This window comes from Xenopus laevis, chromosome 8L (genome assembly GCF_017654675.1).
Source record: "Xenopus laevis strain J_2021 chromosome 8L, Xenopus_laevis_v10.1, whole genome shotgun sequence".
NCBI lineage: Eukaryota > Metazoa > Chordata > Amphibia > Anura > Pipidae > Xenopus > Xenopus laevis.
The window spans coordinates 130,032,585-130,058,042 of record NC_054385.1 but is presented as its reverse complement, the minus strand read 5'-3'; the positions used below and the strand labels follow the sequence as shown (position 1 = coordinate 130,058,042).

The 25,458-nt window shown below is 39.6% G+C and overlaps 1 protein-coding gene across 1 annotated transcript; it reads left to right on the top strand.

Annotated features, from left to right (window-relative positions):
• Window positions 1-12,956: 12,956 nt before the first annotated feature.
• Window positions 12,957-25,175, top strand: LOC108699147 (low affinity immunoglobulin gamma Fc region receptor III; the record flags this gene model as incomplete). The annotated part of the gene is made up of 7 exons (XM_041573999.1): window positions 12,957-13,669; window positions 16,257-16,305; window positions 18,047-18,067; window positions 20,792-21,052; window positions 21,509-21,763; window positions 23,222-23,500; window positions 25,030-25,175. Coding segments are annotated over exons 2-7 (993 nt in total), but the record flags the coding sequence as incomplete, so codon positions are not given.
• Window positions 25,176-25,458: the final 283 nt, after the last annotated feature.

The following is a 25,458-nucleotide window of genomic DNA, read 5'->3' as shown; positions in this document are numbered from 1 at the left end:
CCTCGACAGGTTTTAACTCGAATACTGGCATGTTTGTGGTTAAAATGCTGATTATATTTATTGTGGTAGTTATAATACTGGTATGTCTGGGGTTAATTTGTTGATTATTCATTTCCTGTAGTAATTTTACTGACATATCCAGGGTTAAAATGACAACTTTCCATTTCATTTAGTGATTATTCTGGCTTGTCTTGGGTTAATATGCAGATTATCCATTATCTGTAGCAATTACACGTTCACATTTCAGGCTAAAATGCTGGTTGTCCATTTTCGGAAGCAATTATACCCAGGGTCGGACTGGGCCGACAGAAGACAGGGAAAAACCGGTGGGCCCCGGCCCTCAAGGACCCCGCTGGCACTGAGCTGCACCCCGGCTGCCCAGTTGTTTTTTTGCACATGCGCACTGCATTTAAAGGTCAGGAGGGGGGTCCCTAGGGATTGTCAGGAGGGCCCTCTTCATTTTGTAGCCATGGTAGGCCCCCTGACTCCAGTCCGACCCTGATTATACTGGCACATCTGGGGTTAAAATGCCCCTTATCCATTTTATTTGGAGCCTATAGTAATTACACCGGCATATCTGGGGTATGTTTTGGTAAAATGGATCAGGTATTTAAGGGTGTACACACAAAGTGCAAATTGCTAAAACATTTTTTTGCAGATTTTCATGGTTTATACTTTCTACTTTAACAGCCCCCCTAGTTCTACAATTTTGTAAGTTGTGAGCAACTTTCTGTGCTTTTCCAATAAATTGATTCCCTACAAACTTGGCAACTAGTTCTTGTATACAGGCCTTATCTTAAAACTCAGGTTGATTTAGCTTGATGACTTTACCCCACCCCAACGCTCATGCAGGAAACATGGCTATTAATTAATGTAGGGGCGCCATCTTCAAAACACCTGGAACCCACATATTTGTGTACAATAAGTATAGATGATCTCTTTAGAGCAGGGATCCCCAACCTTTTGAACCCGTGAGCAACATTCAGAAGAAAAAGTAGTTGGGGAGCAACACAAGCTTGAAAAATGTTCTTGGGGTGCCAAATAAGGGCTGTGATTGACCATTTGGCAGCCCCTATGTGGATTGTCAATCTACATTGAGACTCTGTTTGGCAGTACACCTGGTTTTTATACAACCAAAACTTGTCTCCAAGCCTGGAATTCAACAATAATCACCTGCTTTGAAGCCACTGGGAGCAACATCCAAGGGGTTGGAGAGCAACATGTTACTCACGAGCTACTGGTTGGGGATCGCTGCTTTAGAGAATGGTGTTTTGTCTGTACCTGCTTTTCATACTGTATCATTGCTTCAGATTTACCCCTGATATAAATATCGCTTATAATACTTTGTATAATATATTTTGTATTTCAGATGGGGTTGTACTTCAGGCTCCCCCTACTGTTTTGCAAGGGGACTCCCTGATCATTAGATGCCATGGCTGGAATGGTTATAAAGAGAACAGTGTAGCGTTTTACAAGGACAGTATTATCCTCCATTTACCAGTCAATAAATCAGTTTTAAATGCTGGAAAGGCAGATAGAAATAAGACTGGTAATTACAAGTGTTCCAAAGAATCTGGGCTTTTCCGATTCAGTAAAGAAACATTCATTTATATTGAAGGTAAATAGTTTTCCTCCATTCTCTCCATCCCTTTGGGTTTATAATTCAGTGAGACGGCAGCATGTCCTAAACTATCACATTGTTGAGAATTGGGAGGGTTATTTGTGGTATCACCCTGGCGGTGTGTTTTCCCTTGCCTCCTATTTCCCATCACTGATCTGATAAAGTCTTTCTTCTTGACTCCTGGAGTCCATTGTTTCCATGTTAGTGCAACAAGGCTTTTACTCTTACATACTTAAATACTCAAGATGTTCTTCCCTAGTTCTATTGATATTGTTATCATTATCAATTATTTACAACGTCAATGTGTTCAATACCTAGAAACCTGCTTATATCATTGTTGTTATTTTATTTATTGTTATTCTGTGTTGTGTTTCAAGTGCATGACCAACAGCCAATGTGTTGTGTTGACAGAAGGTCTAATCAAACCGGTGCTTTCCCTCTCTCCAAATTGGAGCCCAGTTCTCATCAATGACTCTGTAACTCTGACGTGTTCCATGGCTCCATCTGTGCAAGAGAATGAGAGTATTGACCAAAAGCAGAGGTATTTGTGGTACAAAAATGGCAGTTGCTTAAGAGAGGATGTGCAGAGCATTATGATTCTGTCTGCTGATCTGAAACACAGTGGCAGTTACCAGTGCCAGGCCGGTGCCAGTGAGAGAAGTGACTCATTCGATTGAATTCGATCAAATTTGACCCATTCGATGGTCGAAGTACCCAAAAAAATACTTCAAAATTCGAATTTGTTTTCATTCGAATCCTTCACTCGAGCTTAGTAAATCTGCCCCTTGTGTATTCAGTATTTTGTGTGTCAGCCCCTAAGCTCAGTAACTGAAATCCTTACATACAGCATGTGCAGTGAATCAGCAGAAGAGAAGAACAAGGGCTACTGGAGGCATGTTCAGAGGCTCAGATCTTCTCTGCTTAAGGGATGTGGCTGCTTTGGGCTTGTTCAGCGCCCCAACACACAATTTTCTGACCTACTTCTTTAGTTCTCCTTTAAAGTGCCTGTACCTACATACACTCTATATTCGCATCACCCACCTGTACCTTACACCTGTCTTGAGTTGGCAGTAAGTACAGCTCTCCCCTTGTGCATGGTATTTATAGACGCTCTCAATTGTGCGTTTCGGTAGCACACAAATGGTGTTATTGGAATCGAAAATGCTCAACATGATCATAGTTTACTTTATGAATATCATTTGGGCAAGTGTGAGTCCAGGGCTCCCTCTTAATTGATGTCCGTTATTATGTATAAATAAATAGTTGCTAGTATACCCGTACAGAGTTCTCTCTGAGTTTGGAATATACCAAATTGTGTCTATTAATTAGGTAGATTATAAGATAGTTGCATCTCACCAGGTTAGGGCTACCTCTTCCCACTGGGATGCATATCATACAGTATCATATATTCTATACTACGGCTATAGTATAGCAAAATTACCAAAAATGTTAAAATGATTATAATGCGTTAAATATAATAATAATATACCACAAAGCGGTGTCTCCCCCCTGTCTGCATACCTTATGTCAGCCACTCCCTCCTAGCACGTTCCACACCATTGGGCGCTTCATCAGAGGATATGAGCTATTCTATGGTGATGTTGCACAAATAAATGTCTGAAGTGAAATGATAGTATGAGTAATTCAAACTTTTCCCATTTTTCAGATAATGACTCTCTTAAAAGTTCAACTGGGTGAGTAATGGGACTGAATAATCTGTCTCCTTTATGTATGTCTCTTCCAGGACAATGACAGACATGACATGTTGTCCTCACTAAATCATCTCCAGCCAGAGCTACAAAACCTCTGAAAGTACCGTTCAATTGGTATTTATGGATTAGTTGTATGTAAAACATACAATTTCACACAATTTTGCCAGATTGTTGCATGTAAAGTGTTTTTTTTACTTTAATTGGTATCAAAATTGTTTTTTTTTAACTATTGAGGTCTCTGCATACTCACTCAGCCTAACCCATCTGTATCTTCCAGTGGCTATTCTTCTTTTATTTATCAGCAACATAGAGAAATGGGTACATTAACTTTTTGAAATAGCATATGAGATTTTTAAAATAATGATTTCACATTATTATTACAGTTGAAATGTCACCTCACAGATCAGAGGAACCCTCAACCCTTCCACAGATCAGTGGACCCTCAACCCTTCCACACATCAATGGAACCCTCAACCCTTTCACAGATCAGTGGACCCTTAACCCTTCCACAATTCAGTGGACCCTCAACCCTTCCACAGATAAGTGGAACCTTCAACCCTTCCACAGATCAGTGGAAGCCACAACCTTTCCACAGGTCAGTTGAACCCTCAACCCTTCTAAAGATCAGTGGAACCCTTGACTCTTCCACAGATCAGTGGTGCTCTCAATCCTTCCACAGATCAGTGGAACCCTTCCACAGATCAGTGGAACCCTTCCACATATCAGTGAAACCCTCAATCCTTCCACAGATCAGTGGAACTCTCAAATTTTCCACAGATTAGTGGAACTGTCAACCCTTCCACAGATCAGTGGACCCTCAACCCCTCCACAGATCAGTGGAACCCTCAGCCCGTCCACAGAACAGTGGAACTTTTAACCCTTCCACAGATCAGTGGAAACCTCAACCATTCTACAGATCAGTGGAACCCTTAACCCTTCTAAAGATCAGTGAACCCCTCAACCCCTCTGCAGATCAGTGGAACCCTCAACGCTCCAGCAGATCAGTGGGATCCTCAATCCATCTACAGATCAGTGGAACCCTTGACCCTTCTACAGATCAGTGGAAACATTGACCCTTCCACAGATCAGTGGAACCATGTACACTTCCATGGATCAGAGGAACCCTCAACTCTTCAAAATACCAAATTTCTTCTCGGTTTTTGTTGTATGAAAACAAAAATTGGGGAGCTGAAACCTTTTATAATATTCACTTAAACTAAACATATCTTAGTTTGTTTCAATGGAAAGCTTTCTAACCTCTTTACTTGCAGCATAGATTTGATAAATCTCCTCCTAAACATTTTCCTTTCAACACCAGGGGTTTTCCAGATAAGGGGTGTTTACATAATTTGGAATTAAGTCTGCTAAAAATCATTAAAACATTAAATAATGGATGTATGCAGCTTAGTTCCCTTCAACTACAATGCACTGTTTTATTATTATAGAGAAAAAGGAAATCATTTAACATTAGAATTATTTACTTAAAATTAAGTCTATGGGAGATGGCCTCCCAGAAATTCTGAGTTTTTTGAATAACACATTTCCAAATAAGAGATCTCTGTATCATACCTGTACCAGTATATGCAAAAAGAAAAACAGGGCTGTCTGGCATTCCACAGGGCCAAAAAAATAAAGTAAAAAACTATATTTATTAGTCAAACTTAAAAGTATCACATCTCCGCTTGATTTACTTGGTGAGCAATTCACATTTATATGTATTTTGATATTCTGGAGCACCCCCTTCTTCTTTTGCTTTAATCATACCTGTACTACCCAGGCAGTGTCTTCCCAAGCCAAACTTTAATGTGTAACATATGGGTCCAAATCACAGGAGTAAAGAGAAACGAATCAGTGGAGAGAAAGGCAACATGAGCCAACAATCTATCGATGATCGGATCAGTTGTAAGTAAATAAAAATATCCATTATTTTAATTAATAGATTTGTATCAGGTCCTTGATTTATTTTCTAGTGTCAGTCTTAAGTATCTTCAGTCTATCCGGAAACTTACTCTAGATATGTTGCTGCTTTCCATTTGATGAGGATAAAACATGAGGTTCTATTGATTTATATATATGCTATCACATTGAATTTATATATTCCAATCAACCAATCACACAGGTACCTCATTTGACCCATGTTCCTCTTTCTGCAGCTGCTAGTGGTTTAGCAATGCCGGATGATGACTCCTACACCTGCAGTACTGAGTCTGCCCTGCAAGGTGAATGTTAATATACAGTATCTGCCTGAATATTCAGATCTGCCTGGTATAGGCAACAGTATCCAACCAAGTACACTTTCCATTATTTCCTACATTAATAGAAAATGTAATATTATTTTGCTAAAGTACTTACAGATGGAGGAAGCTTTGTCCAAGATAGGCACTAAGTCCATTCTCCATCTGCTGAAGGGCCTGTTTGCATTGACTCTTTTCCTACAACCATCCATGAATTCCTCCAAAGTCTGATTGATATATTTAAATTCACCCAGTAATAGAGACTAAAAGACTATTGCAAGGATAAGGGTTCCCATAAAAACCAGCAAGAGATTGTATAGTACATTTGATCCAACTCTCCTTTTCTTGGGGCAATGGCAAGGTATTTATGGAGTTTTATGGAGATATTTGGCTCCCACAGCTAACAAATTTCCCAATGTGCCATTGCCCTTAAAGCATTTCAGCAAATGTTAAATATTGAATGTGAATTATCTTGAATTTCACTTTAACCTTACATGTGATGAAATGGAAACAATTAAGTCCTTACAATCGCTAAACATGTCGCTGGGAAATTTTTTTTTGATGCCATGTCTTTGCCATGTACAAATTTTTCGCAGTTTTGCGAATTTTTCATCAGTTTCTCAAGTGTTTTGATGAATCAAAAAGGGACAGATTTGCTCCTCACTAACCTTAGATAATCCTTTATACAAGACATTCTTAAATTACCCTTGCTTCCCAGGAATTGTGTTTTGGTAACTTTAGACATAAAAAGTCTTTATACCATCATTCAACCTACCACTGGCATTGCTGTTTTTAGGGAAGCATTACACAACTCAGGACAGATGACTCCAGTTAATGAGTTTCTGGTGGAACTACTTAAAATGACATTGTTGTAAATAAATTATTATAGAGTTCCTAACCAATTTTTTTTTTTTTTTTACAATTTAGGGGTTCCACCATGGGTTCATCCATGTCACTTTTTTTTTGTCACAATTTTTTTTGTCATCCCCATAGAATTCTCAACAAACACTTGATGATGATGTTTCTCATTTGACCCAGGCCAAGTGAAACCTTATAAGACTTTATTTATTATTTATTCAGATGATCAATTACAAACAGGCCCATGTCCAATTATTTTATTGACCACACCACAATCAATGTACATTTTCATAGATCCGCACAGATATCCTACACTTTCCATCATTTCCTAAATTAATAGGAAATTTAATATGCTTTCTTGAGTGCATGTAACATACATTATGGAGTTATATTTATTTGTTATACAGTATTTCTAATTTACTTATTATTTTAGTGTCACCCACCCCAGTATCCAGCTCTGAACATGTAAGTAACACTCAAAAAATACATGTGATGTTAAGAACCTATTCAACATAGAAGGAGATATTGTACATTGCAGAATATATTAGAAAGAGAAAGAAAACACAGACACAAAAGTCAAAGACAAAAAACAAATAAAATATTTATACAGAGTGCAAGAAGCCGGTTTGTTATTGAATAAATGTAAGGATATTAAAATAGCTAGCTCTTATGAGCAGGGCTATCTAATCCCATTTTATTCTCTAACCCTCGTATATAAAATGAAAGCAAGTCATTTTTTGCTATAAAATGATGTAATTTGGGAAGTTTCAAATTAAATAATTTCCCTGCAAGATTGACTAGAGTCGCTTGTCGTTCAAATTAGAAATTGTTGCAAAATTGTTTCAAATGTTGATACCATTTAATTTGTGATTTATTGTAGTTGTATATAGTTGTAATGGGAGACAACGATGCAGTGGACATTGGCTCATCTAACACAGAACTTCACCAATCATCTTCAAGAAAGAGATTATAATCTACGTATGATTGATGGGGATATTTGATGGACCCATAGATGGTCTTCTGGAAATCCAACTTTGAAGATGTCAAATGGGGATGCCAACTGGGTTTTTATTAATTTTAGAATAGAAGTTTTTCACACTCTATCATGAAAAAACTTTTTTTCTGCAGGATGAACATATTTTTCTTAGTCAATAGCACAATTTCAGAAAAAAAAATGACAGTGCTAAATTGCATTAAGTCAAATAAAAAAAACCAGTAGCATTGTTCCATTCATTTTTAAAAATGAAACAAGCTCAAATGTTCATGTTCAATAACTTAAATGCTGATTCTATAGAACCTTGACAGGTTTTATTTGCTGAATGTGCTCTTGCCCTTGTGCCCTCAGGGCTCATATATGACCCGTAATAACTCAGTGATAGAAAGATAACAAAGTACAACCCAGCTTTAGGGCTAGTCCACACAAGGAGATTCGGGGAGATTTTGTCACCTGGCGACTAATCGCCTCGTCTTTTGAGCGACTATCTCCCCGAACTGCCTCTGCGCTTTTCCTCATAGATTACAATGCAAAGTCACCTGCGCTAATCCACACGCGGCGATGCGTTTTCTATAGTCGCTCAAAAGACGAGGCAATTAGACACCAGACGACAAAATCTCCCCGAATCTCCTTGTGTGGCCTTACCCTTAGGGAAAGACTTATGGAGCAACTGGCCTTGGTTTCACTCATCTCATCTCACACATCTCTTCTATTACTTGAACCTACAATTTGTATTTCTGTGTATCAGAACAAGCTCCTAATATTTCATATTCTAGCCTGTCAAAGGAGAACTAAAGCTTAATTAAAGAAGCAGGGCAGATTGTTCATTAGGTTTATTATGGGACTCTCAGCCTAGCTTATTAATTACTTAACCATCTCTCCCATAATCATAAAAAACATATTTACATGCTGAAATGGGAGAAGGACCTCAATGTGATAATCCCAACTCAACAATGGTCACAATGTCATCTGATGGTGAATAAGGGGAGCACCTATTAACGTTGTTCATAAAACCTTTTTAGTCAGGTGAGGCTGCACAAGATATATATAATTTACAAACCACAATGATTTGGGAGCTGCACACACAATGGAAGTACTGTATACTCCATATATGGTGGAAATACGTTTGTGTTGAGTTCTGTGATGCACCTAATAGCCAAAGCATTGCACAATAGATTCCCTAAGGATCTAGGAAAAAAATTGAAAATGTGCCCATTCAGTGCTCAGACTGAGCCAACACATTCTGTTGGTGGCAAGGCTAATAAAAGACGGTAACTAGACTTGCTTCAACTACACTGAAAGCTAAAATAATAAGTCTTGCCACCAAAGAAAAGCTGACCTAGATGTTACTGAATGATGTGGAAGTGCACAAGATAATTTGGCTCTCATGATTGCCACATACTAGTGCCCCTTTTCTTAGCAATGCATGTATGAAGGCCCGATGCCCCCCACAAAGAATCAAGGTCATGATATTGATTCATACTTTAACAAATATATTACTGTAGAGACCCTAAGGGTAAGGCATCTTCAAGACAGTTTCCCATGAAGTTTGGACACCTAAAGTGGTCCTTAGTGAGACCTGAGTGAAATACCCTGTCTTGAATGTTATCAGAAATGTGATCTTGTTCATTGCTTGCCCTGGAGGTGGCAGTGTTTAAAAGTGTAAAAGGGAGAGCACGTATATTCAAGGCTCTTTTCCTGGATCCCACCTGGTGGGGAGGTGAGTACAGGACTGTGTCTGGGCTGGTTTCAGATCCTGTTGAAGAAAGTTCCGTTTAGTGATAGCAGAGTTTGTAATAGTTCACTCTAAGAAAGAATGGTAGTGGCAGATCAGCTATTGAGCAGCTATTTACTCCAACAAGGAGAGTAGTTGGGTTAGCACCCTTGCGTTGATCAAGCCGCCAGACAGGGACATGAGTGGGTGAGCTTAGGAGCATGGACAGTGCCAAGTAGCAAGATACCCCATAGGACCCCTAGTGCTGGGGAACATCACCAAGACAGGTTGTACTTTTCTCCCTAAGAAGGACTGAACTTAATGTATCTCAGAGTGTAATGGTTCCCACTACCTTATCTGAATGTATTCAGGAGCTGACTATCTAACAACTATGGAACTGCTAAACTGTTCAATAAAGAAGTTCATCTGGTTCAAAGAAACAACCACGTATTTATCTGATTGATCTGTGCACCAGAAGGATCCTCCTGAGGGTAAATCAATTAAAGGGACAGTGCACACCGCTGGGAGATGCAGGGAGTTGTTCATAATCAAAGGGTGCCAGGGCACACTGGCAGCAAGTCACACTCAAGCTATACTCTCAGGCCCACCAACGGGTGTGCTACATAAAGTTGAGTGGAACCCAGCCGCTGGCATACGTATTATACATCTGTACGTTCTTTTGTTTTCATATTTCTTTTTATGTTTTTACTTTTGACTTTGACAGTCAGTCCATTTTATATGTTACCTTTAGGGGGTTATTTATCAAAATCCGAATTTAAGTTAGACCAAACTAGAAAACATGAATTGACCTTATTTATTATTAAAAAAAAAGCTATATTTAATTAGATCAGGGAAAAACATAATAAATTTGAGTGAAAACACAAATTGTACAATTTTTTCTGATTGTTTTCCCGAATTTGCTCGATTTTTCTGGGCTTTTTCTTGAAAAGCCTGAATTCTTAGGATTTTTGCCCAAAAACCTGAAATAGTGTGATATTTCGGGCTAATTCCAGCTCAGACCACAGAAACTTCCAATTAGGATAAATGCCTCTCCAATTGACTTAAATACGACCTTGGCAGATCTGAGATGGTGGATTTTCAAATTCAGACTTTTTGCAGCCTCTGGGTATAATAAATCTCGAAAAATTTGAGGGTTTTTTCCCACTAAAAATTGAGATTTTATACTAAAAAAAACAAATCCCCTTAATACCATAACTTCTTGAATAGAAACATACATTATCCATCAAAAAACACTTTACTGAGACATGGCAACAAAAATCGAAAAATGTATACAGTGGGTATAATGACTTTTGTAGCTCCTAGTGGCACTCTGTGAAACAGCTCATTTCTATACATTTTAGCAACGCAATAGTTTATAGCTTCTAATATACAGTAGAACAGAACCTCGCCATACATGTATCAGAGTCAGAAATACTGGGCATGGAGTTTGCCAATTTAAACAAAGGAGTAATTGGTCAGCACTCACCCAAACCAAAATTATATCGAAATGGTGCACGTGCAGGGTTGTCCACTCCAACCGGATAAACGATACGAAAATAGAATCACAGCACCATCCAAAGCGTATTTTTTCTTAAAAAGCCTTTATTGCATTCTCTGGCTTGGATCTCGAATAAACAACGTTTCAGGCCTATGTGGCCCTTTGTCAAGTCAACTTGACAAAGGGCCACATAGGCCTGAAACGTTGTTTATTCGAGATCCAAGCCAGAGAATGCAATAAAGGCTTTTTAAGAAAAAATACGCTTTGGATGGTGCTGTGATTCTATTTTCGTATCGTTTTGCCAATTTAAAGACAGAGGATAATCATGACTAAATAGGGCAACCATTTTTTTGGGTCACACACTGGAAACTCATACCTAGTTTGGTTAACTCAGAACACCTTTGGGCAAAACATGTTTTGATTGTTGTTAGATTTCTGCTGCCATATAAAGGCTTTTTAATTGTGGAGGAGTTTTTTTTTTGGACGAGTGGTACCATAACCCAATTATGCATTAAAACACAAGCTATTGCACATGAGCGTCTACGCGAAATAGATGCCCTTGTGTTAAAAATGTCCAAATGACAACTGGATCTGGTTATTTAGGTGCAGGTTTCTGCTGCAATTGACCTTCTCTGACTTCCACTTCTTCTCTCATTTCAACCATGTGGTTGGGCTGCCATGAAGTGCAAAGCTGTTTCAGTGATGAAAGATGTGAGTCCTCCTTGGGTTCTACCAACTTGTTCACTTGTAAACACAGGTCAGGCCAAAATTATTTTTTTTCATGCCCATCCACTTGTATATAATATATATATCTACAATATATATATATATATATATATATATATATATATATATATATATATATATATATATATATATATATATATATATATATATATATATATATATATATATATATCTAGAGTCGGCAACTCCCCCTATTTCTTTGGGAGTTACTCGATTCTGTCACACTCCCCCTGGTCTTCTGTCAACCTACAGTACCACATTCACCTTATTTTTAAGCATTCAGCTGATTTAAGTTCTCCTTTAAATGCTTGGCAACCATACAATCAGGAGCTTCAGGAGAGCATTTGTATATGATGTCACTTTCAGGTTACAAAGGGGCCCACTGATGATGTGGACAGCTTTGTATAGGTTATACTGGGCCCCAGGGGTCCCTAAGGAGTTGCTTCAATCTATTGGTCAAAGTAAACATTTCACTTATGGAAAACTATACCCCCAAAATGAATATGTAAGCAACAGATAGTGTATATCATATTAAGTGGTATATTAAAGAATCTCACCAAACTGGTATATATATATTTAAGTAGAATCAATGGAGGAGCCGGCACTCTCGTCAAACGGTTCAACATTGCCTGGGTGCAGTGTCCAAAATTATTGAAGTATTCATCCCACAAAGAAGGTCCGCACTCTCAGGACTTAAATTGAAATAAAAATGTTTTATTGACAAAACGACTAACGTTTCGGCCTCTCCGAGGCCTTTCTCAAAGTGACATAGGCTATACAAAAATGCATTATATACCTATGATGGCGGGAGAAAAAACTTAATTGGCTAACGTCATCATCATCATCACTATGCGTCAAATTGTTAAATGACATAAAGCATTTCTATGTAATTACTAAACAAATAAAACAAATCCACATTTATGTTAAAACCCCTTGTTAGGCGAACCACAAAGTTAAAATTAAAATCATGTATTTTGTAACTCTGTAATACACAGCCTAAAATGTTACTTATGTTACAAATACCAACAATTGAGTAAAGATCAAAGGTCTGTTTCAGGAACCCCTCAATAGCGATAACTAAATTGCAATCTATCTTTACTTAGATACAGGTGTATTGGAATAGATATTCCTAGACGGTCTAATTTTCATTGTATAGATATAAGCTATATATTATCTAATGTGACATGCCTATTAGCTTAGCCGTTAACCCGTCAGTGTTAGGCCTAGAATAACTTGTGAACCCTCATTGTTAGAATCCCAAAAAGCCCGAAAAAATATGTGTACTACTAAAAGAAAAAAGGATAATATTTGCAAATCAAAATGTTTCCCTTTGTTAGTGTCAATTAATGCCAATTATTGCCTAAGGTGATGAAGTAAGTGAAATATACAAATAAAGAGTATCGAACCTGTCTAGAAATCTAACTAAACAATCCCCAATCAGACAATCCATGTGCTAAACAAGTCCCAACATTAATAAAAATATATAATAAATAATAATAAAAATAATATATATAAATAGAGTACAAATCAGAAAGAGCAAAAAAACAGAAAAATCAAAAAATCCCAAAGTCAATCGAGTAATGTATAGAAAGTCAATGTTCCAAGAAAAGTATGCTTTGTGTAAGCAAGAAATATACTTTGTGTAGACAAGAAATATGTTCATCTGGGCATCAGAGGTAGAAGGCTTGCAATCTTCATCACAAAGGTTGGATTGCTTAACTTACTCGGGAGAAAACGGCAGTACATGTATCGCATCTTACCAGCTTGAACCGTATACACCGATCTTTGACTATCAGGAGATGTATAATGTGGGTGCCTCATACGGCAAAACAGGCAGTGATCAGATCCCATCATCCTCTGCACCTGGCTTGAACGCATGCTCGGACGGGAGAAGTTATGTATGGAGATCCCGCACTGGAAGGGCAAATAGCTCATTGTGCACACACGCTGCGTCGAGAGCGTCGATGTAAGTTAATTGAGAGTGGTAAACTGCATGCGGTACCGGCGTCTCAGTATCCAGAGCCCCTAGTGTAGGTGCAAACGCACAGGGTCGCCCAATCCCAACGCTCCAAAACAGTCCATCCGGCCCATGGCACCCAGTCGGCAGCGCTAGGCCAACACTCAAGCGCAGCTCATTGCGCTCACGAAATACGGCTCCTACTCGCTGAGGGGAACTTAGCAGCAGGCTGAATACGTCCCATCCTGTCGGTCGGCCATCACCATCGGCTTCGACCTGGTCAGCCACACTCCAGACCATTAAAAGACCTCCAGGGGTTGAAGTGTCAGACAAGGTAATAATATTGCAGCGCCAACCATAGTATTAGCATTCGAATTAAAAATGTATAAGTAGTAAAAATACACAGGTGCCAGGCACATATAAATCTTAGTAGAATCAATGGAGGAGCCGGCACTCTCGTCAAACGGTTCAACATTGCCTGGGTGCAGTGTCCAAAATTATTGAAGTATTCATCCCACAAATCTATTGGTCAAAGTAAACATTTCACTTATGGAAAACTATACCCCCAAAATGAATATGTAAGCAACAGATAGTGTATATCATATTAAGTGGTATATTAAAGAATCTCACCAAACTGGTATATATATATATATATTAAAGTAAATATTGTCCTTTTACATCTCTTGCCTTGAACCACCTGTAACGCTAATCTGGGCTATCCAGACCACAAGGAGTTAATGTGTCCAGCTATTGGTATGAGCATGGGTTACAGTGGACTCACACAACAGGGTCAGGACCTTTGCCAAGTGGAAGATATCCCTTGAATATGTAGTATAACTACATAACACAAGCTACTGTATACAAAATTGATTGATTGGACGCCAGGAGCCAAAGAGGAAGAGGCTACTCCCTACACAACACTATACAGGAGTGTGGCAGGAAGTGATATTACACCCTTTGACCAATAACTAATGTTGTAGTAAAAGGAATGTTACAAGGCTTATGCCCAATAACAAAGGAGTAAAGAAAGGGTAGGGATTTAACTCTATAGGGCATAGCAGATCCTATAGGTCCTTACACACCATTTCATGATGGTCTGTGTGCTGCCTCAGAGATCACATGACCAGATATACTGCAGCTCTAACTGTAACAGGAAGAGATCACCTGACCAGAAATACTGCAACTCTAACTGTAACAGGAAGAGATCACCTGACCAGAAATACTGCAGCTCTAACTGTAACAGGAAGAGATCACCTGACCAGAAATACTGCAGCTCTAACTGTAACAGGAAGAAATCACCTGACCAGAAATACTGCAACTCTAACTGTAACAAGAAGAGATCACCTGACCAGAAATACTGCAGCTCTAACTGTAACAGGAAGAGATCACCTGGCCAGAAATACTGCAGCTGCTCTAACTGTTACATGAAGAGATCACCTGACCAGAAATACTGCAGCTCTAACTGTAACAGGAAGAAATCACCTGACCAGAAATATTGCAGCTCTAACTGTAACAGGAAGAGATCACCTGACCAGAAATACTGCAGCTCTAACTGTAACAGGAAGAGATCACCTGACCAGAAATACTGCAGCTCTAACTGTAACAAGAAGAGATCACCTGACCAGAACTATTGCAGCACTAACTGTAACAGGAAGAGATCACCTGACCAGAAATACTGCAGCTGCTCTAGCTGTTACAGGAAGAGATCACCTGACCAGAAATACTGCAGCTCTAACTGTAACAGGAAGAGATCACCTGACCAGAAATACTGCAGCTATAACTGTAACAGGAAGAGATACTTGACCAGAAATACTGCAGCTGCTCTAACTGTTACAGGAAGAGATCACCTGACCAGAAATACTGCAGCTCTAACTGTAACAGGAAGAGATCACCTGACCAGAAATACTGCAGCTCTAACTGTAACAGGAAGAGATCACCTGACCAGAAATACTGCAGCTCTAACTGTAACAGGAAGAGATCACCTGACCAGAAATACTGCAGCTCTAACTGTAACAGGAAGAAGTGTGGAAGCAAAATTCGCAAGACACTGTTAATTGGCTCATGTGACCTAACATGTATGGCTTGTTGGCCTGTTTGAGTACACCGTGAATCGTACAATTCCAGGGGACGGCCCTTATTTTTTAAAATGGCAGTTTTCTATTTATGATTACCCAATGGCACATACTACTAGAAAAGTATATTATTATGAAAATGGTTTATTTATATGACGCAGGGTTTTACATATGAGCTGTTTTATGTAATATATTTTTATAGAGACCTACATTGTTTGGGGAATATAGTTTTCCTTTAACTGTATACAAACTATACAGAATACAATCCCTTTAAATGCCTACGACATGGATCCACATTCAATCTCATTCCTGATAAAGATGGAAAAGCCTCTAACTGTATGTACTCTGGGGGTCACATGGTCATGCATGTCACATTGGGATCACTACTTGCAGGAAGGTTAGAGAGAAAAGGCACTTGCCTAGAATGCAGCAATTTTGGTAAACGTAGGGGGGATCAATTCTATAAAATATGTTGTAATGTAGTAACATATGCTGATTTATTGTTAAAATTCAATTGACATATTAAGTGTAACCTAATTTATGCATGTGCCCCAATTCCCTGTAGGGCTATAGATCAAGGAAAGCTGCCTGGTTATATTTTCCTGTAGGGTCTGCTCATAGTTCATTGGCTTAAGTTCCCTCCTGGTGCCAAGAACCGGGATATTTTGTACCAATAATAATGAGATAATAAGTGGCACTGCTGAGGGAACAGAATGCAGCAGGGTCATTTAATGGAAAGTGATACCTTTTTTTATACACAAAATACAACCATAACAGTAAATTGAAAAGAGGAAGTTTCTACCACATCATTTTTAAGTTTCATGCACTCAAATCTCTTACTTATTTCAGCCTTTCACACAAACCAGCATGGTGTTCCTGGAACTGATATTTACTGTGTGTAAGTACAGTCATTTTATTTACTTTCTATCAGAAATTTACCTGAGCAAGAAAACTTCCCAGGTGAGAATTTGCCTGCAGGATAATAAGGTCCCTGGTCATATTGCTGCCATAAAAGTAATGTAGACTAATAGGGACAATAGTCTCTGGCACAGGAGTGTGACTGTGGGATAGCAGGTATAGTAGGGAGAGATGGTGCCTATAGTAACAGTGGATAATAGTCTCTGGGAAGGGAGTGTGACTGTGGGATAGCAGGTATAGTAGGGAGAGATGGTGTCTATAGTAACAGTGGGATAATAGTCTCTGGGAAGGCAATGTGACTGTGGAATAGCAGGTATAGTAGGGAGAGAGGGTGCCTATAGTAACAGTGGATAATAGTCTCTGGGAAGGGAGTGTGACTGTGGGATAGCAGGTACTGTATAGTAGGGAGAGATGGTGCCTATAGTAACAGTGGGATAATAGTTTCTGGGAAGGGAGTGTGACTGTGGGATAGCAGGTATAGTAGGGAGAGATGGTGTCTATAGTAACAGTGGGATAATAGTCTCTGGGAAGGGAGTGTGACTGTGGGATAGCAGATATAGAAGGGAGAGATGGTGCCTATAGTAACAGTGGATAATAGTCTCTGGGAAGGGAGTGTGACTGTGGGATAGCAGGTATAGTAGGGAGAGATGGTGTCTATAGTAACAGTGGATAATAGTCTCTGGGAAGGGAGTGTGACTGTGGGATAGCAGGTATAGTAGGGAGAGATGTGTTTATAGTAACAGTGGATAATAGTCTCTGGGAAGGGAGTGTGACTGTGGGATAGCAGATATAGAAGGGAGAGATGGTGTCTATAGTAACAGTGGATAATAGTCTCTGGGAAGGGAGTGTGACTGTGGGATAGCAGGTATAGTAGGGAGAGATGGTGTCTATAGTAACAGTGGATAATAGTCTCTGGGAAGGGAGTGTGACTGTGGGATAGCAGGTATAGTAGGGAGAGATGGTGTCTATAGTAACAGTGGATAATAGTCTCTGGGAAGGGAGTGTGACTGTGGGATAGCAGGTATAGTAGGGAGAGATGGTGTCTATAGTAACAGTGGATAATAGTCTCTGGGAAGGGAGTGTGACTGTGAGATAGCAGGTATAGTAGGGAGAGATGGTGCCTATAGTAACAGTGGATAATAGTCTCTGGGAAGGGAGTGTGACTGTGGGATAGCAGATATAGAAGGGAGAGATGGTGCCTATAGTAACAGTGGATAATAGTCTCTGGGAAGGGAGTGTGACTGTGGGATAGCAGGTATAGTAGGGAGAGATGTTGTCTATAGTAACAGTGGATAATAGTCTCTGGGAAGGGAGTGTGACTGTGGGATAGCAGGTATAGTAGGGAGAGATGGTGTCTATAGTAACAGTGGATAATAGTCTCTGGGAAGGGAGTGTGACTGTGGGATAGCAGGTATAGAAGGGAGAGATGGTGCCTATAGTAACAGTGGATAATAGTTTCTGATATATGACAATACAGAATGGCCCTTAAAGATTGGTGTGCAATGCTCCTTTAACAGACTTCTAGGAGATCAATACTGAAAGGAGAAGCATTACTTTTCTTTTGCACATTTCATAGCTTTATAAATAAATACCTTGTATTGTAAATGTATAGATATTAAATTATATTTTACAGCTTGAAAAACTTTTCCGGTATACAATGTAGCTCAATATACAAATAATTGTAGTTCATTGTATTTCCCTTTCTCTGCTCTTGCTTTCAGTTCTCAGCCTGGAAATTTCCGGTGAGTATAAATCACCTGCCCATAAATATCTGTCTTTTAGCCGCTGCACCTTAGTTGTATAGGTATGGGAATCTGTTATCTGGAAACCCTTTATCCAGAGTGCTCTTAATTACAGAAAGTCCGCCTTCCATAGAATCCATATTATCAAAATAATCCAAACTTTTTAAAAACAATTTCCTTTTTCTGTGTAATAATAAAACAGTCGCTTGTACTTGATCCCAACTAAGATATAATTAATCCTTATTGGAGGCAAAACCAGCCTATTGGGCTTATTTAATGTTTATATGATTTTCTAGTAGACTTAAGGTATGAAGATCCAAATTACAGAAAGATCCATTATCCAGAAAACACCATATCCCGAGCATTCTGGATAACAGGTCCCATACCTGTAGTAGCTTGAGTTTCTGCATATAACCCATGGGCTGCAATGTTAAGGGGCATTTTTGTATCTGTGAAGTTTTTGTACACCCCTGTCTGAAGAATTTTACCATGTTAGTCATTTGTATACATTTTAATGGGCAGATTTAAAATTGCTTTTAAAGGGGCAGCATCGTTTTATTTTCAACATGAGTTCAATGAATAGGGCTTGTGTTGAACTTCCTTTTTCCTACTGTTTTCATTTAGAAATATCAGTGTGTTTTTTTCTGCTTATTTCTGGAACTGAACAAGGTAATGAAAGTTTTTATTTAAAACAACCAGGCACTTCCTGTTTTGCAGAGCAGACAAGACGCTAATAAACCTAATTAACAGCTGACAGATAAGGTCACTTAAAGGAACAGTAACACCAAAAAATTAAAGTGTTTCAAATATGTAGTGTTGCCGGTCACTTGTAAATCTGGTGTGTTTGCTTCGGAAACACTACTATAGTTTATATAAACAAGCTGCTGTGTAGCCATGGGGGCAGCCATTCAAGCACAGGAAACACAGTAGATAACAGATAAGTACTACTATAGTTTATATAAACAAGCTGCTGTGTAGCCATGGGGACAGCCATTCAAGCACAGGATACACAGTAGATAACAGATAAGTACTACTATAGTTTATATAAACAAGCTGCTGTGTAGTCATGGGGGCAGCCATTCAAGCACAGGCTACACAGTAGATAACAGATAAGTACTACTATAGTTTATATAAACAAGCTGCTGTGTAGCCATGAGGGCAGCCATTCAAGCACAGGATACACAGTAGATAACAGATAAGTACTACTATAGTTTATATAAACAAGCTGCTGTGTAGTCATGGGGGCAGCCATTCAAGCACAGGCTACACAGTAGATAACAGATAAGTACTACTATAGTTTATATAAACAAGCTGCTGTGTAGCCATGGGGGCAGCCATTCAAGCACAGGATACACAGTAGATAACAGATAAGTACTACTATAGTTTATATAAACAAGCTGCTGTGTAGCCATGGGGGCAGCTATTCAAGCACAGGATACACAGTAGATAACAGATAAGTACTACTATAGTTTATATAAACAAGCTGCTGTGTAGTCATGGGGGCAGCCATTCAAGCACAGGATACACAATAGATAACATATAAGTACTACTATAGTTTATACAAACAAACTGCTGTGTAGCCATGGGGGGCAGACATTCAAGCACAGTATACACAATAGATAACATATAAGTACTACTATAGTTTATACGAACAAGCTGCTGTGTAGCAATGGCGCAGCCATTCAAGCACAGGATACAAAGTAGTAGTTATCTGTTATCATTTATCATTTATCACCCAAGAGGCCACCAACATTCATATTCACTGTCTCGTCATATCCTGTCTAGCCTACTGTAACTCTCTTTTAATTGGCCTCCCCCTCCAGAGACTGTCACCTCTCCAGTCCATAATGAACACTGCTGCGAGGCTCATACACCTCAGCAACCGCTCCTCCTCTGCCTCGCCATTCTGTCAATCCCTGCACTGGCTTCCACTACCTTTCAGAATACAATTCAAATTAATGACCCTGACATTCAAATGACACTTCATAACTCTGCCCCACGATACACCTCTGAGCTCATCCTTATATACTAACTCATCCGCTTACTACGCTCTTCTACTGACCTGCTCCTCAACTCTTCTCTCATTACCTCCTCACATGCTCACATTCACTTTGCAAGGGCTGCCTCCCATCTCTGGAACTCTCTCCCCCAGTCTATCCCACTTTCTCCCAACCTATCTGCTTTCAAAAGATCTCTTATACACACTTTTTTAGAGAAGCCTACCCTCACTCTGTTTAGCTACCAAATGCAATACCACATGCTACATCTCTCACCTGCTTATTTCTAATCTTGCCCACTCCCACACCTTGGGCTATATTTATCAAAGAGTGAAGTTAATAGTGAAGTTCCGCCACTAGAGTGAAATTCCGCCACTCTCCATTCATTTCTATGGGATTTTTATAGGCGTATTTATCAAAGGGTGAACTTTCACTTCACTGATAAATTGATAAATACGCCTTTCAAAATCCCATAGAAATAAATTGAGAGCTGCGGAATTTCACTCTAGTGGCGGAACTTCACTCTTTGATAAATTTACCCCCTTGTGTCTCATTCCCTTCCCCTTTAGATTGCAAGCTCTTTTGCACAGGGCCTTCCTCACATTTTGTACCAGTACTGGTCGTTATGTATGTTACTCTGTATGTTCTATGTGTGTACTTTTCTGAGAATCCAAATGGAACTGTTTTAAAACAAGAGCTCCAGCTTCAATTTCCTTATATCTCACAGGAGACGTCATCAGACCAGTGGTTTCTCTCTGGCCAAACTGGATCCCAGTTTATAATAAAGACTCTGTAACTCTGATCTGTAATGTGCCTCCATCAGCACTGGGGAACCAAGGATTTAAATGGTACAGAAACAACAAAGACCTGAGGAAATATGAGCAGAACCTCACTATTCCATCTGCTCATGTGAGTGACCGTGGGAATTACCAGTGCCAGACTGATACCTCTGATAAAAGTGACTCCCTGAGACTGGATGTGAGTGCCGGTGAGTTACCAGTTCATGGAGACAAATAATTAATCTACTGCCTTATGTAATAAAAGGCACTAAGTTTGCCCAGGAGCAGAACCCATAGCAACCAATAAGAAGCTTATTTTTAAACAGGTGACCTGTAAGTTCTATCTGCTGATTGGTTGCTATGGGTTGCAGCTCCTGAGCAAACTTAGTGACTTTTTTTTACATAACCCCATTATTATAAGTATCTTATAAGCATACATCAAGAAAAACAGGGATTTAGGAAGCTATAAAATGATGTTTGTAGTAAAAATTTGCACAACTCTAAATGCAGGGACAATAGTAAACGTTACTGGAACAAAAATCCTACATTTTTCAATGGACTTCACCAAGTTCAGAGTGGTGGGAATAATTATGGACAACATCACTGTAGAACCTGGGAAACATATGAGTGCTTATATCACTAATAACACTGTATTTTTATTTCAGATTGGCTTGTACTACAGGCTCCCCCTACTGTTCAGCAAGGGGACTCCCTGTTCATTAGATGCCGCGGCTGGAATGGTTATAATGAGAACAGCGCAGCGTTTTACAAGGACGGTATTATCCTCCATTTACCAGTCAATAAATCAGTTTTAAATGCTGGAAAGGCAGATAGAAATAAGACTGGTAATTACAAGTGCTCCAAAGAATATGGCAGTTCATCTCTGCAATACAGTAAAGAAGGGTTCATTTATATTGAAGGTAATTCATTATTTTCAGCGCATTGCCGAACTATAAAGAGATCAGGACTCAGTAAGGCGTCACAGCAACAGGCAGATGCAGTGGGTTTGTGTGCCACATTGTGTCAAGCAGGAATATACATTTGAACAGGAGGGCCCCATACCCACAGGGATAGAGGGACACAGTTAAATTGCAGGCCCCTGGGAAAAAAACAGTGGGACTAGGCCTGCTCCGCCCCCCCAGACCGAGGCTAATCCATCACCTGGACTCACCCTCACTGCCCCCCAGACTCACCCAGATGCTGGGATGTGGGCCCTTAAGAGCATAAGGAGGACCCTTTAATCACATCACAGGTGGGGCCCCAGATGCCCCAGTCTAACCTTATATAGTGTTGGTGAATGCAACAAACGTCATATTCATGGGGCACATGCAGAAATATAATGAGATGCAGCCATGGTGCAAATGTGCAAAATACATGGCCCAGACTTTGTTCATACACTTAACCAAGTTCACGTTAAATTCCCCCTGTCTCTTTCTCACTCTCAATTTCTATCTGTCTTTTATCTCATCTTCCTGCTGCCCCTGTCTCATTTTGTCTCATTTAACTGTGTCTCCCTTGCCTTAACTGTCCCATATTTGGCCTGTTGACGTCCATCATCTCCTGGAACCCACATTTTTCTGTTTCTATGGAAAGGGGCAATTCCTCCTCTTATACATTAAACTTCTTGCACACTTTCCTTAAAGGGATACTGTCATGGGAAAAACATTTTTTTCAAAATGAATCAGTTAATAGTGCTGCTCCAGCAGAATTCTGCGCTGAAATCCATTTCTCAAAAGAGCAAACAGATTTTTTTATATTCAATTTTGAAATCTGACATGGGGCTAGACATATTGTCAGTTTCCCAGCTGCCCCTGGTCATGTGACTTGTGCTCTGATAAACTTCAATCACTCTTTACTGCTGTACTGCAAGTTGGAGTGATATCACCCCCTCCCTTTTACCCCCCAGCAACCAAACAAAAGAACAATGGGAAGGTAACCAGATAACAGCTCCCTAACACAAGATAACAGCTGCCTGGTAGATCTAAGAACAACACTCAATAGTAAAAACCCATGTCCCACTGAGACACATTCAGTTACATTGAGAAGGAAAAACAGCAGCCTGAAAGAAAGCATTTCTCTCCTAAAGTGCAGGCACAAGTCACATGACCAGGGGCAGCTGGGAAATTGACAAAATGTCTAGCCCCATGTCAGATTTTAAAATTGAATATAAAAAAATCTGTTTGCTCTTTTGAGAAATGGATTTCAGTGCAGAAGTCTGCTGGAGCAGCACCATTAACTGATGTGTTTTGAGAAAACAGTGTCCCTTTAACCACGCTGATGCCTCCCTACAGACTTGTAAGCACAGCTACACACCTGTGTGTGATATTGTTTTCTTAATCCCATTGTCATTCAGTATTTCACCAATGTTGTGTTGACAGAAGGTCCAACCAGACCGGTGCTTTCCCTCTCTCCAAACTGGACCCCGATACTCATTGGTGACCCTGTAACTCTGATTTGTTCCTTCACTCCAACTGTGCAAGAGAATGGGAGAATTGAGCAGAAGCGGAGGTATTCATGGTACAGAGATGGCAGTTGGATTGAGGGGGATCAGCAGAGCATTATGATTCGCTCTTCTAAACCGAAGAACAGTGGCAGTTACCAGTGCCAGGCCGGTGCCAGCGAGAGAAGTGACCCTGTTATACTGGAAGTTAAATATAGTGAGTTATTCAGTTTATCAATGGAAGTATATTCACATTGCCCACAGTACTGATTTAATAGACTTATTTTGCAGCACTTTGTTTTTCTAAAATAACATTTTGGACAAAAATCAGCATGTTTTCCCCCATATTTTTGCCTAAAGCATAGTGTACACAAATCAACACAATTGCATGTGAGTGGAGATTACATAAAATGTTAAACCACCACAACAACACTACGGGGCTGATTCACTAAGGGTCGAATATCGAGGGTTAATTAACCCTCGATATTCGACTAGGAATTTAAATCCTCCGACTTCGAATATCGAAGTCGAAGGATTTAGCGCAAATACTGCGATCGTACGATCGAAGGATTATTCCTTCGATCGAACGATTAAATCCTTCGAATCGAACGATTCAAAGGATTTTAATCCAACGATCGAAGGAATATCCTTCGATCAAAAAAACTTAGGAAAGCCTATGGGGACCTTCCCCATAGGCTAACATTGACTTCGGCAGCTTTTAGCTGCCGAACTAGGGGGTCGAAGTTTTTTTTAAAGAGACAGTACTTCGACTATCGAATGGTCGAATAGTCGAACGATTTTTAGTTCGAATCCTTTGATTCGAAGTCGTAGTCATAGTCGAAGGTCGAAGTAGCCCATTCGATGGTCGAAGTAGCCCAAAAAATACTTCGAAATTCGAAGTTTTTTTACTTCGAATCCTTCACTCGAATTTAGTGAATCGGCCCCTACCTCTTTTGGCAATCATGGGATTATCTACGTGTTTGCAGCAAGTTTGCAGCTTCTCTGTGGTTCCCTAGTATCAATAGGTGCACTTCAGCGCTATTTATCAGATCAGACTGGGTGGTGCCAAGGCACTTTTAGTGCAACCATGTATGCTGGGACTATGTTTAAAAAAAGTAGCCTTAATAAATAAATAGTGATAGGTGAATCTAACCATGTTTCACTTCAAACGTGACAATTTTTTTCACCCATTATTATTTTTGCAGCAAATCTTGGTGAAAAACTTTGTTCAATGTTCATCACTAATGAATAATATCAAGACATACAACATTTTAGCACAATCACAATTCTGGTTGAGTTTGCAAATGACCCTGTTATTCTACATAACTTGGAAGGAGATATCATAGGACACAAACATCCCTTTAGCTTTTTGGTACAACAGAAGTTTAAAGGTGTCCATGTATGACCTTACCTTTCCAGCCATCTCATCACAACTACGGTGCTCAATTGTAGAGAGCAAGAATATGGTAACCATGATGCAGGGTGTAAATCGTGAAACAGATTTCAAATTTCACCAGTTTTTTGTCCTTTGCACCCGACCTGGCCGTTCATAAATGACCCCTGTAATCTTAGGACTGAATTAGGAGAACAGACCTACACACTGGAATCTTATGGCTGATTCCACACAATACTGTAGTCAGGCAATGTTGCCAAATTGTTCAAATGCCCCACTCATACTCAAAGTCTCAAATGTAAATACGCCTTAAAACTGTTTTTTTTTAAGAAATTGTATTTAAATTATTTTAGGTTCAGCCAGGTTCATCCTGCAGACTCCCATTTCAATCCACGAAGGGGACTTTCTCACTCTCAGATGTCACAGTCTTGGACATTCTAGAAGAGAGATGACACTTTACAAGGACAATGAAACCTTTCTAACCTCATTCAAGGACAACAATTTCGAACTTGGGAGAGTGGATATAAATGCATCAGCAAAATACAGATGTTCTGATGGAACCAACTCCGATGAAAGGTTCATCTCTGTCACAGGTAACATGCCATAACATTTTGTGGCTTTCGTGACACAGCCCTATCCTGGTTCTCTTCTTACATCTCCAATCGTTCCTTCAGTGTCTCCTACAACAAAGTATCATCTTCTCCCCTAGCTCTTTCTGTTGGGGTTCCTCAAGGCTCTGTCCTGGGACCATTACTATTCTCCCTCTATACTTCCTCCCTCAG